The 13,976-nt window shown below is 50.0% G+C and overlaps 2 protein-coding genes across 2 annotated transcripts; both read right to left on the bottom strand.

The window, feature by feature from the left end:
• Positions 1-1,807: 1,807 nt before the first annotated feature.
• rsph4a (radial spoke head component 4A) lies at positions 1,808-7,204 on the bottom strand. The gene is made up of 7 exons (XM_068743730.1): positions 7,055-7,204; positions 5,929-6,148; positions 4,979-5,248; positions 4,144-4,593; positions 3,938-4,082; positions 2,815-2,932; positions 1,808-2,129 (listed from the first exon to the last, which is right to left on the bottom strand). The coding sequence occupies exons 1-7, from the start codon at positions 7,159-7,161 to the stop codon at positions 1,898-1,900; spliced, it is 1,542 nt and encodes a 513-aa protein (XP_068599831.1). The 5' UTR covers positions 7,162-7,204; the 3' UTR covers positions 1,808-1,897.
• A 107-nt stretch (positions 7,205-7,311) lies between these two features.
• Positions 7,312-12,165, bottom strand: dohh (deoxyhypusine hydroxylase/monooxygenase). Its single transcript, XM_068743767.1, has 6 exons — positions 12,087-12,165; positions 10,620-10,726; positions 9,899-10,066; positions 9,033-9,109; positions 8,601-8,841; positions 7,312-8,167 (listed from the first exon to the last, which is right to left on the bottom strand). The coding sequence occupies exons 1-6, from the start codon at positions 12,116-12,118 to the stop codon at positions 7,857-7,859; spliced, it is 936 nt and encodes a 311-aa protein (XP_068599868.1). The 5' UTR covers positions 12,119-12,165; the 3' UTR covers positions 7,312-7,856.
• Positions 12,166-13,976: the final 1,811 nt, after the last annotated feature.

Genomic DNA, 13,976 nt, shown 5'->3' with positions numbered 1-13,976 from the left:
GGACTGGAACATAGGGTCACCTGACCTGACTGCTTCCTATAATTTTAACTTTCAAGTATGATGAAGTCAGAACATTGAACAAATCAAAACGTAACATACCAAAGACGATGAGTCGACAACCGGCAGCTCCTCGGTCTCAGGTTACGCGCCAGACGGGGATTACACGTTTCAATGTTATGGATTGGCTGTTATGGATTATGTCATCGCTGGTCTACACTTGGGTGGAGCACTTTTCTTGAAGACAAGCACCCTTGTTGTATGTTCCTTCCAATTTATACTGTTTGTCCTCCTTTTTCATGTACATGAAAACAAAATGTATGTTTAGAGAAACTACAAGTCGGGAAAAAAGAAGAATTCATCAATGAATTACAGCAGTTTGGTGAAAGATGAGCAAAAACCTGACTGACACGAGCCATTTTCACCAGTTGTCTTGTAAAGGCTGATCAATCTTATATAGCTTTTACAACTGTGTAAGACAATGTGGACTTCAACTCTTTTCTCAACCTTAACGGTGGAAGTGGAAACGAAAGGAACCTGCAGGTGAATGCCTGAATTCACAGAACCTCGTTTGTCACAGCTGCAGTTTGTTGGATCTTCATGCCGCATGGAGGACTCATGTAGGTCTCGTTTCCTTCCAACTGAAGGGACTGGGGAACGAGAGGAGCAATCCCCAGATGCTCTTCATCAACTTCAGATGAGAGTTTATATGTTTGTTCATACCAGAGTGCACAGGCCTCAGTCAATTCCTCCTTTAAAGCTGCAACACATGAAATTGTTTAGGGTGTGGTCGCAAGTCTAATTTATGAAAGAAACAAGAATATATACTGTAACAAGAGTGAGCTGTTACCAAAAGCAAGAGGGGTGAACTTAAACCGGCTCCTTTCTGAGTGTTTGAGATGTTGAGATGTTAATTCAATAAATAGAATGTAAGCTAGTTTGCATTAACTGACGAGTTCTAGATCTGTACAACGACCATGTAACAGCCCTGGCTTGGTAATAAGCAAACTATAACAAAAACGTTTTACTTTCTCTTGCCATAAAACTTACTAAAAGTTACATAAAAGTAGAATAACACATCAAAACTAATGTACTTGTGAAACAGATTATGATGGATCAAGGTTTCCCATTGACGTGCAGAGAGAGGTGTGTAACGTGTATTATGAACAGACGTGGCTTTCCATTTCATCCAGAATGTTTTTGATGGCCTGGATGGCTGCAGAGAAGGCGCTGCTCACATCAAAGCCATGGTCACATGACCACATTTGGCCTTTCTGTAAAACACGCCCACGTGACTGAGGCACAATACGTCATGTCTGGTCTGGTCGACACGTGCGTTTCTATAAATATATAAATAAATTATATTTTATATTTAATTTAATGATAATTATTCCTTATCTATTTAATTCATTTGTTTTCTTTGCTTTACATGCCAGTCTTTTATGGTTGTGGGTTCGTCATCCAGACTATTATTTTGAAACTAAACGCAGAATTTCACTTTTTTCTTTTGTGCTTATACATTTTTGGACTTCCTGTCTAAATTTGATATCATCATATGCAAATTAGAACCGATGGATGACGTGCACTTGTGTCTTCAGTGGTAAGCATGCCTTTCTCTAAATCCAAATATTACACTGGTGTAATACTACTGCGTTCAGTGTATACTACGGTGTGTTCAGCGTATCTGTTACTGTAATACTCTGAAGTGAAACTAGATTATTGTAGCCTATAAAGGTGTCCTGAGGCTCGTTGGTTCTTGGTTCTACGGGGTTAAATAAACAACAGACTTTACTGTAATTTATATGTACTCCTACGCTCTGAGTAAATTCATTTATTTAGACATTGAATTACAAACAAATATTTGAGAAACTGAACAAATGTGAAAATGTGGAACATTTTCTCAGTCATCATCTTCTTCCTCATCTTCGTCTGTTTCATCCAAGTCCTCCTGTGAAGCTGCCTGCTCCTCCAGAGACTCCTTCAGCTCCTGCTCGGTCTCCACAGACGGGTCCGTATCCTCTGTGATCTCTGGTCCACTGGGATATTCCTTCTGGGGCAGGGGAGGGGCAGGTGGACTGTACCCACCCCCGGTGTACTTCACACCCCATCCAATATAGATGTTCTCAAACTTCCTAAATGGACACATGTAACCTGATTACCCCCTCCTATTGGCCTAACATGGGTAAATCATCTTTTTATAATACTGCCCCCTAAGGGTGGAACGGTTTGACTCCTGCCCTCAAAACATGCACCTCTTTGGCCTCCTTCAAAACGGCCCTAAAAATACACCTTTCAGGGGGGCAGAAACGGAGATAGTCATCACGACTCTTTTTGGCATTTTGGAAATGCTCCTCTTAGACAGGCTGTACTTGTACTGTAATACATGCTACTGTTTACTGTACTTGTACTGTAATACATGCTACTGTGTGACTGTACTTGTACTGTAATACATGCTACTGTTTACTGTACTTGTACTGTAATACATACTATTGTTTACTGTACTTGTACTGTAATACATTGTACTGTTGACTGTACTTGTACTGTAATACATGCTACTGTTTGACTGTAATTGTACTGTAATACATGCTATTGTTTGACTGTACTTGTACTGTAATACATGCTACTGTTGACTGTACTTGTACTCTAATACATGCTACTGTTGACTGTACTTGTACTGTAATACATTCTATTGTTTGACTGTACTTGTAGTGTAATACATACTATTGTTTGACTGTACTTCTACTGGCCTAACTTTCTATCAAATATATTCATCATCAAGTACATGATGACACGCACACAGAGTGACTCGTTACTTACTTTTCACAAGCATATGCATTCGCCCCAGGCCAGAGGTTGGAACGCAGTGCAGCAACTGCATGCTGACTGGTGAGAGTTGAGGACATCTGTAAGCTCCAGGGGGCGCTGTAGAACATTTCTAAGTGACAAACATAAAGCCAGAATAAATCTCCATGAATATACAGCGAATGCTACTTTCTTCATGTTCGTTTCGAACAATATGCTACATGCTATGCTATATATGCAATAACTGCATGTTGTCTGTGAAACTTTAAGAACGTCTGCGGTAGAACCGGTGGAACATAAAGTGCGTGCTATTCCTGGAGGCTTTAGAACATGAGGTAGAACCGGTAGAACATAAAGTGTGTGCTATTCCTGGAGGCTTCAGAACGTCTGCGGTAGAACCGGTAGAACATAAAGTGTGTGCTATCCCTGGAGGCTTTAGAACGTCTGCGGTAGAACCGGTAGAACATAAAGTCTGTGCTATTCCTGGAGGCTTCAGAACGTCTGCGGTAGAACCAGTAGAACATAAAGTGTGTGCTATTCCTGGAGGCTTCAGAACGTCTGCGGTAGAACCGGTGGAACATAAAGTCTGTGCTATCCCTGGAGGCTTTAGAACGTCTGCGGTAGAACCGGTAGAACATAAAGTCTGTGCTATTCCTGGAGGCTTTAGAACATGAGGTAGAACCGGTGGAACATAAAGTCTGTGCTATCCCTGGAGGCTTTAGAACATGAGGTAGAACCGGTGGAACATAAAGTCTGTGCTATTCCTGGAGGCTTTAGAACATGAGGTAGAACCGGTAGAACATAAAGTCTGTGCTATTCCTGGTCTAGAGGCTTCGTTCCCGGGTAGCAACCAGAACAGCAGCGGGACATTGGTTCCGTCTCCCGGCAGACGTTGGATGTTTGAGGATCAGCTTTTCGAGTTGTCTGGCACCTCAAGCTAAATCTGAAGACAGTACTTCCGCCATGTTTAAAACAAACATGCTCCAAGACTTGAGAACCTATGATCTGTGTGTGCACGCTGTAAGGGCAGGGGGGTATTGGTTCTAACAGCCCCGGTTCCTTCTCTAAGGCTATGCTGCCGGTACAACATATTCGATCCCTGGTATTTGTCACTGCAGTGAAAACGTGGATTCCTGACCTGCATCTTGGGAGAGGGGTGTGAGCAGAGGCGGTCCAATTTCTGGCTCAGGAACATCAGGTTCCTCTTCGTTCTCCTCAGCCTCCAGGTCTTCATTGGAGTGTTCACCTTGTTCCGCAGCCACGTTGACCCAGGTAGAGCGGCCCTGAAGCAGACCACCAGCGTCAGCCTAACAGCCGCTGCCTTTGCTACGATGAAAGCGTTACCTGCTGGAGGATGTGCGGAACATGATGCACCCAGGTGGACAAAGACTCCGACATCTCAGCGACAGGAACACCCTCGAAATCCGGATTCACCTCAGTGCTGTCCCTGGGTGCCTCGTCTTCATCTTCACTTTCTTCTTCCCCGACCAGGAAGAAGCCCTGAGGGCTGACCTGCGTGCCGGCAGAGATGCGAGCTATCTGCGCTCTCAGGTAGTTGGCTTCATTCCCAGGGAACGGTGGGAAGCTGACGACGGCAGCATCCAGCCTCCCGGTGAAGAGCTTACAAATGGAACGAGCGGCGGTGATCTGTGCCGGGGTGACTGAAGGAAGCTTCACCCAAGGAAGGCCGGGCTCTCTGCACACATAGTAAACCAGCTTGTTGGCGCCGGTTCCGTTGACTTCCTTTGGTACCGCTGCTTGGGGCTTGTAGGTGGACTTAGGAAGTTGATCCATCTGCCATCACGAGGAAAGTCATTTAACATTTTACCTTGTGTGGAATAACAAACCTTGTCCTTTTCCTTAAATGTAAGATTTAAAATATATTTTAAAGAGATTATCACAATGACAAAGTTCTCTTTGCAGGGACGGTGCAGTTACAAGTAACTGCCCCTGCGTTAGCGCACGGCTAATGAACGGCTGCCGTCGCTGGACGGGTAGAAACAGAGCGGCCCGATATGCAGAGGTCCCTGCAGATACTGCCCTTAGAACGTCGAGAGAACCCAGAGCCCAGGATGAAGTGGAATACTCACTTCAGCTGCGTCAGAGCGACTCGTGCCAAAGGTCAATCAATCAAAGGTCAATCTGAGGTAAAGACTATCGGGGACGCCCGTTTCCTCACCTCGCTGTCGTTCTGCGGCGTCTCCACCCCTTTCTCCTCTTCCTCAGCGCTCTCCTCTTCCTCGTCCTCTTTGTGGTCCCCTTCAGCCACGACATAGCTGCTCTCCGTTCCCAGCACCTTGCCCCAGAGGCGGCAGCGCAGCAGCGCCTGCGACTCCAGCAGCTGCTGCAGCGCCAGGAGGATCCTCTGCGTCTCCTCTCTTCCCAGGCCCACGCCGGCCTGCTCCAAGTAGAAGCCCACCTCGCTCACGTTAGGGAAACCCGTTCCCACCTGGAAAACCAGGACACCCGGAAACCGCAGACTCAGCGCTCCCTAGTGGTCAGATATTTGGTGTTTCTAAACGATAGAGGGATCTGGTTTGTTTGGACCTCTTTATACACTTTTGATAACATTCAAAATAAAATCTCACAAATCACTTTCAGGTGAAAAGGAGAGTAAGCATCAACGGGTCTGCCGACCAGCACCGGACCAGAACCAGGGCCTGTACGGTCGGTGCTGAATGGGTCTGCCGACCAGCACCGGACCAGAACCAGGGCCTGTACGGTTGGTGCTGAATGGATCTGCCTACCAGCACCGGACCAGAACCAGAGCCTGTACGGTTGGTGCTGAATGGGTCTGCCGACCAGCACCGGACCAGAACCAGGGCCTGTACGGTTGGTGCTGAATGGGCCTGCCTACCAGCACCGGACCAGAACCAGGGCCTGTACGGTTGGTGCTGAATGGGTCTGCCTACCAGCACCGGACCAGAACCAGAGCCTGTACGGTTGGTGCTGAATGGGCCTGCCTACCAGCACCGGACCAGAACCAGGGCCTGTACGGTTGGTGCTGAATGGGCCTGCCTACCAGCACCGGACCAGAACCAGGGCCTGTACGGTTGGTGCTGAATGGGCCTGCCTACCAGCACCGGACCAGAACCAGGGCCTGTACGGCTGGTGCTGAACTACCCGTACCTCCAGCTCCTGGTGGTTCTCCTCTGGGCGGTAGAACAGGAGGTTCTGCTGCTGGGCCAGCAGCTCCGCAGCAGAATCCTGCGGCGGGTCTCGCAGGGCGCTCTGCTTGTCCACAAACGCAGCCCGCTTCAGACCCCGGCTCATGTCCTCCACCACGTCCACCGCGTTGTGAGGACGCTCATCCATCACCTTGAGCAGCACCTGAGTCAGGTGGTCGTAGCTGAAACGGTTAAGAACAGGAGCAACGTGTTCCGTGAGACTCGACCCGCTAGCATGTTCTCATGGGTTCTAGCGGGAAGGGTCATGTGATCTGTGACGCGCTGTGACCTCACCGCTACACGGTACCGGGTTCGGTTCCTTTCTGTGCAGCGTTCGGAGCTTCTCTCCGGGTCAGAAACACGCATCCGTCGGTGTGAGGGGTTGTCTGTCTCTGTGCACTGGCGACATGTCCAGGGTGTGCGCCGCGTCTCGCCCAATGACTGCTGGGAAAGGCTCCAGCACGACCCGGTACCGGACAAAGCGGTCAGGAAGATGAATGAAGACACGGGACGCTGAGTTGGACATGTCTGACCTTGAATGTCCACTATATTCATAGAGACGCAGGACGCTGACTTTGACATGTCCCAGCTTGAATGTCCACTATATTCATAAAGACGCAGGACGCTGACTTTGACATGTCTCAGCTTGAATGTCCACTATATTCATAGAGACGCAGGACGCTGACTTTGACATGTCTCAGCTTGAATGTCCACTATATTCATAGAGACGCAGGACGCTGACTTTGACATGTCTCAGCTTGAATGTCCACTATATTCATAGAGACACAGGACGCTGACTTTGACATGTCTCAGCTTGAATGTCCACTATATTCATAGAGACGCAGGACGCTGACTTTGACATGTCTCAGCTTGAATGTCCACTAAACTGAGAACCTGCGCTGGACTCAGACTCTCGGCCGTCTCGGGTTCGGGTTCGGGTTGGTTCGCTACACCCGGACCGGCCGGCCCCTCCCCCGACCCGCAGCTAACGATGCTAGCTGCTACTCTCGGGTTCGGGTTGGTTCGCTACACCCGGACCGGCCGGCCCCTCCCCCGACCCGCAGCTAACGATGCTAGCTGCTACTCACAGGTTCGTGCCGCTCTCCGTGCTGTTCTTCACGGTGAACGCCTTCAGCGAGGCGGCGGCCCGCAGAACCGGGTCACTGCAGGGCGGGCTCCGGCCCGGACGGTCCATCACCTCAGGTTCCGTTCACCGCACAGGCTAATGCTCCGAACTCTGCCCGACAGCCTCAGCGGAAACACGCGTTGCTATGGTTACAGTAACGCGGGCGACGAAGGAGTCTTCCGTCCCGTTAAAATGACGTAGAACTTTTGCTTTTGGCTTTAACATCTTCGAAAACTTTATTTGTCAAACAAGAGTACACAGAACGGAACTTCGTTGCATTTGGGCCCAGCAGTGTTAAAATGTGTAGAAATATACAAAATAAAAAATAAGACACTAAATAAACAAAAAATGTATAATATACTAAATAAATGATAGTACATCGTGAGTTTGCAGTTCAACAGTCTGATGGCCGAGGGGACAAAGCTGCTCCAGAACCCGGTCCTGGGGGGGGGGGGTCACTGCTGATGGCGTCCTCAGTGGACACAAACCACGTTGTACGTCCTCGGGGTATTGCGTTAACAGAGACAGCGGAGTTACTGAGACGAGTTCAGGTCGTCTCAGCCTCCGACAGTTTCAGAAACATTTCAGGTCTGACGGCGACTTTTATTCAGATCAGGAACGTTACCTTCTGAAGAAGAACCACGACAGAACGTGAAGCATTTCAACGCTTTAAGAGTCTACTACCTATGGTTTAGGTAGTAGATCATGTAGCAGTACACTTCTGAATACTTTCATGCGAGTAGCGAGTGCAGGACTCACGGAGCTCAGCCCTGTAACCTGACCAGCCCGTCCGCGTACTGAAACTCATCGCTGTTCTCATACGCCAGCATGTCCAGAGCCACCTCGCAGCTCTCCTTCACAACGCGTTCCTCGTCTCCACGGTAACGCTGCAGCACAGCCCGACATTCCTCTCGGCCAATGGAGCCCAGGGCCTCCGCCGCTTCGTGCCGGACCATAGGGTTCTCTCGGGGATGCTCCAGGGCTGCACGCAGGGCGGGCACCGCCGCTGGATGCTGCATCTGCCCCAGAACGTAGCCGATCTCATGACGGAACAAGGCGCTGGAGCACCGCAGGCCTGGGGGGGGGGCACAGACGGAAGGTTTAGGACATGTTTAAGACATTCCCAGATGATCCTAAATGAGACATGTTAGTGACCGAGGTGACCGGTGGGGGGGGGCGATGTCAGCCAGAGGACGATAGAGGCCGCTGGGTCGGCGCCGTCTTATTCTGTAAGTACGGACGTAACAAACAGGGCTCCCAAGATTACAGTAAACACAGACGTGTTGGTCGTGGACCCCCCAAAGAAGGTCTTAAGTTCACGGGACAGACTACGACCTCTGAATGTGAAAGCGACTGATGCAACGTTTCCCAGCGCGCTGCCGGCGGGTCTGCCCATCCCCTCCGGCCACATGGAGGCCTACGGACCCGAGCTCGGGACCGAGGCCACATCGGGACCGGTTCCTGATGTTCAGATGTGGTTTAACACGACGGCAGCGATGCAGCCCCACCTTCTCCGAGCGCCAGCACAGCCTCCTCGCTGCCACGGTTACGCAGAGCAAACATGGCGCGGTAGCGTTCAAAGAGCGGGCGACCCTCCTCCAGCAGGACGGTCCGCAGCTCTGGCGTCGTCTTGTCTGTAGCCGGGGGGGCCGGGTCCACGGACCGGTAAGGGTTCTTGTCCTGCTGCTCATCGCCCCCACTCTGCAGCCACTGCAGTCGACAAACAGCCAGCTGGCACGTCTCTGCAACCTGGAGAGGAGCCGGGCGGGGTGGGGGTCAACATGCTGGGCTTTGATCTCACATTTCTTCTTTCTAGACATTTCTTATTGATCCAGATCCATCCAGCAGTTTTTCTGTCATCCTGATAACAGACGACATCAAACGGAACCTCCAGGGTGGAGGTCAAGACAAGGTCGCTGAGTCTGACCCAGTCTTCGTACCTCGATGACAGGATCCTGGCTGTACTCTTTGAGCAGGTCCAGAACCGCAGGATCACCGATTGCTCCCAGGGCCTCCCCTGGGAACACAGAGAAACGAGTAGAGGCTTCAGAAATGTTTCCTCTGCATTCTGCTGCAGCAAGGAGGAGCTGAGATAACCAGACCTTCCATGGAAATGGGTTCTACTTTGCACTTTGAATTTTGCTTTGTTTTAGAGAAAGACAAACCCTTACTCAGAACCAGGAAGCACCCGGCAAGCCATTCCATCTAGGACTGAAGTCCACTAACCGGGTAGTCAAACGGCACAAAACTCAAGCCTCACATTTCATTTCAGGTTCGGATCTTTCCCTGACAATCCACAATTCATGACTTTTGTTCATTTAAAGAATTTTCTACTTCCGCGTGAGAACTTCATGGGAGCTTGAAGAATCTTGTAATTATATTCCAGTTAGATTTTCCAATGCTGATTTACCTTTAGGGATCTCACCACCGCCTCTATTGCGACACGTCAAAGCCAGGATGCGTTAAAAGCTTACATTCTGAGATTCAGCGTTCAGCAAACAAACAGAAGAAAGGACACGCCCCGACGAGCAGAAAGGATGCAGCGATGTTTGGAAAACAAAACGGCTGAAGGAAGGGTTCAAACTGGTGCAGAGTGAATACAGGAAGCGGGTTCACTCGGCTTCCTGTCGTCTCCAACGCGAGTTCCTGTTGGATGCTGGGATGCACCTGAAGGCCGCTCTGATCTGCAGCTCGTGTTTTATTATAATCAACCCCGATTCAGCTCCGTCCACTCAACACAACGAACGTCAGACTGCCGGTGTCGTCTCAGCTCTTCCCTCCACCCGCCCCGTGCGCTCGTGTCTACCTGCTTCATGCCGGACCATTGGTTCCTGCCGGGTGTCCCGGAGTACAGCGGCCAGAGCGGGGACGGCTCGCCTGTCCTGCATCTGTCCCAGGCAGTAGGCCAGCTCATGCTTCAGAAGGGCAGAGTCGTCGCTGAAGGCCTTACTGATCCATCGTATGGCGTCGGCACCTGTTACACGCGGGTTAGACGACAAACACGCATAAACACGACGCACTAGAGCGCCACCTCCACAGCGCCGTCGCCCTGGGAGTCTAGTTTCTATGTATCTGGATTAACAGAGAACCCATGTTACGCGTCATGTGCCGTCTGGGATCGGCACCTTTATCATCTATTTAACGTCTCCAGGTCGGCGCCCCCACCCTACGTCCTCTCCGCGTGCTACGGGGGCCCTATACATCTATGCATGACTGTTTCGAGGGGCCCCCTGTTTATAGGGTGTTTGTAGCGTGGTAAACATTGTAGTGACGGGAACATTGGTCTGGACACCTGACTGAGATACGCCGAATAAGGGAAGACAGGAGAGCGTCTCGAGGAGACCCGGTTTTCAGTGGCTCAGCTTACCGGTACTTTTAGAAGCAGAGACCTGATAATGCCGACGCTGTGCTCGACATGACTCCCCTCCCAGATCCACCCAACCACAGAGCAGAAGGCCAAACGCTTGGTAACCGGACATCCCCGACAGACGTAGCCGTTTGTTGCATTACAGTGTCTCATACTTTACCTCCCATGTTTTTCAGGGTAAATAAAGCTCTGAACCGCCGTGTGAGGTCCAGCACTGGGTCCACCAGAACCCGTCCCACCGCCGCCACCTGCTCAACACTGACTGACCTGTGCAGGTGGAGACAGAAAGCTGCAGGTATCAGGTTTACCAACCTCGGCCCCCGTTTACTGGGAGGATCCAACCAGTTCGTCTCAGCCGCTTATTCTTAAAACCTTTCGTGCCTTTCAAAAACAATCCTTTTCATTAAAGTAGAAATGTAAAAGTGGTCTATTAATCTCCCCCTCGAACTGCCCGAATGACCCCAGGGGCTATATGTCTCTGCCCACAGGGCTCGGCCGGGCTCAGCCCGAAATGTTGACGTGGGCCCAACCTCTGGTGGACTCACCATCTTCCGAAGGAACATTGTGGATTGGGTGGCAGTCAACAACAGGGGGCTCGACGGCCCGATCCCCAGACACAGACTAGCTCTTGGGACATGGAATGCCACCTCATTAGCGGGGAGGGGGGGTCGAGAAGTACCATCTAGATCAGGGGTGGGCAAACTTTTTGACTCGCGGGCCACAATAGGTTCTAAAATTTGACAGAACAGATGGATGGAGCGTTTGTGTGAGCTAATAGAATGTAAAAGTTATTACAGGAAAGGATTTGACCTTTTACAGGTAGAAATACAGGGAAAAGGTAAATTAATGAGTTTTATAATAACATTTTATATTATTTGGACAATCGGCCTCGCCGATGTGAACCCAAGTGGTGTCCTGTTGTTGGACTTCTGTGCTAGTCACAGTTTGTCCATAACTAACACCTTGTTTGAGCACCAGGACACCCTAGGCCGGAGACCAATGGACCGGACCTCCAGCCGAGTCTTGGACACTCAAGTGAAGAGAGCGGCGGAGCTGTCAACTGGTCATTACCCGGTGGCAAGTTGGATCTGCTGATAGGACAGGAGGCCGGACAGACCCAGCAGCACCAAACGTGGTTTAAGGGTCTGCTGGGAACGTCTAGCAGAGCTCTCTGTCAGCGCGGCCTTCAACTCCCGGATCCCGGAGATCATTGAGTCAGAGTGGACGACGCTCCACTCCGCAGCTCCTCGGAGCTGTGGTCCGAGTCCGGAACTAAGCAACGCCATCAAGCGGAAGAATGAGTCTTGTTGACAGGGACAGGCAGCCATTGAGGAGGATTATAGATTGGCCTCAAAGAAACTCTGGCAAACCGTCCTGCGCCTCAGAAGGACAGCGCTGCTTCGCTAACACTGTTTACCACGGTCCGACCTGGACTGTGGTTTTATCTGGTGGTGAAACGAATACCAAGGAGATCTCCTCAATCCCGTTACCACGTATCTCAGAGGTGGACTTGTCCATCACCCGGGCTGAGGTCACTGAGGTGGTTGTCCAGCTCCTCAGGGGCCATTAATCTGAGACTCATAAACACTCACAAACTCTCAACCTCTATTTACGAGACATTTCTCACAGGGTGGTGTCGCCGTCCATCGTGTTCGTCATCGAAGCCTTGAGCAACGCGCCGGGCTGCAGAGGTGGATCGCTGTGGGCCTGTCGTCGCTGAAATAAAGCAGTTCTGTAAAAGACAAGTGGGTCAAAGGTCATCAAAGATGTATAGTTGTCATCAGAGCGTAGTTCAGGTTCTGCTGATAACGGTGGGACTAGATATTGAGATCAGGAAGGTGAATATCTTTTCATGCACAAAGTTAGAGTGGAGCGTAAGTTTCTATTAATGTATGCTATGAATAGCATTCCAGACAAACTTGCCTTTGATGTACCTGTTCTTTTGTAGTTTTTAAATGTAATACAACATTTTAAAGAACATCAGGCGTCGCCCACAAAGAAAATCTTGCAAGAAAATTCCACGTGCGATCTGGGGGAAATGGTGCAGGATGAAAATGGCTGCTTTGCCTTCTTGCTCAGGACAGGATGGAACCTCTGCTGGGAGCTCATCGTCTGAGTGCGCTCGGTTTGTGAAGGCGGCCATTAGCATGTCTGTAAATACAGCCTCCCGGTGAAGCCGACAACGGGCTGAACTGCTGCAGGTAAACGCTCCCACCGTGCTCTGTGGTCATTACTACTCGAGGTTTAGCATCCAACACCTGGACTTCAAAGGAGAGGTTTAGCATCCAACACCTGGACTTCAAAGGAGAAATTCATAGAGATTCTAACGCAACAGGTCCAGCAATTTTATCTAATCTATCTCGATGTCTCTGTTGTTTTTAACTTGTATACATTTTGTGAAGAGACTTTGTGTTTATACAAATAAGATGTATTATTATTTATTATTACTCACACACACACACACACACACATCGACATAAACATTTGTTGATAGAAACACACACATGTACAAAGACTACGTTCAAATTACTGCACTTTTTGTTCTTGCAGACTGCAGCGTCTGTCTCAACTTGTTCTGTCCAGACAGGTACCAGAACCGAAACGGCGACGCTCCGGTAAATAAGCGGCCATCTTTCATTGCAATGACGACAACAACCGTAAACCAGTGAAGCACCTCCGGAGTCTACCGACTTTAGCTGTTGTCCAGAACGTAAACTCGCGAACCTCGGAATCATTTTGTAGCCGTTCTCCTGACGCTGCCGTGTTCAGGCCATTTCCGGTTCCTGCCCGTCTCACCGACCTCCAGCTGCTCGCGGCTCGGTACCGGCGGAACGCGAACCCGCCGGTACCGAGCCGTCACGGTGAGAAGGACACGCGCACCGAAGCATGCTTACCGATACGTTCACAAATCTGTCCGCGACGTCCAATCCACGCAGCTGCGGGTCAATCGGTGCTCGAACTGCCGCAGCACCACGAGGTCCTGTAACTTCCGCTGACAAGAGGGATTTCCGGAAAGGGGTTTCAAAATAAGAGTATTTGCTTTGACGCCAAACTAGAGTTCCCACAGGTCACGTGACCGACGCCGAAGACGTCATCTTCGTAGGCTCGCTGCCTATACTATATTTCACACGCAAATTTCGACTATTTTATCATATTTGCAGCATTATCATGAATAGACAAAGTGAATCGGACTATAGAGAGAATCTATCAACACAAGATAGAGAGAGATACGATGCGAAAATGTCCGCCATTATTGCCGTAGATCCATATGTGCTGACAAATTTAGCACAGATCATGCCGAATTGCCTCAGACGCTTTTATTAAAATTATATATCGCGATAAGACGATACAATAATCTGAAATCCGATGTACTCTAAAGTTCATCCCTTAAATGAATCGAGCCGTCTCTCCGCTGCCGATGCACTCGCATCACGCAAGTGCAAAATCGCGTATCGATACAAATAGTACCCCCCCCCCCCCCCCCCCCCCCCCCCATCCCTCGAGCCTACAGACCTGT

Source organism: Brachionichthys hirsutus, chromosome 9 (genome assembly GCF_040956055.1).
Source record: "Brachionichthys hirsutus isolate HB-005 chromosome 9, CSIRO-AGI_Bhir_v1, whole genome shotgun sequence".
Classification (NCBI taxonomy): domain Eukaryota; kingdom Metazoa; phylum Chordata; class Actinopteri; order Lophiiformes; family Brachionichthyidae; genus Brachionichthys; species Brachionichthys hirsutus.
Note: the sequence above shows the minus strand (reverse complement) of the source record. Positions and strands in the feature narration are given on the sequence as shown.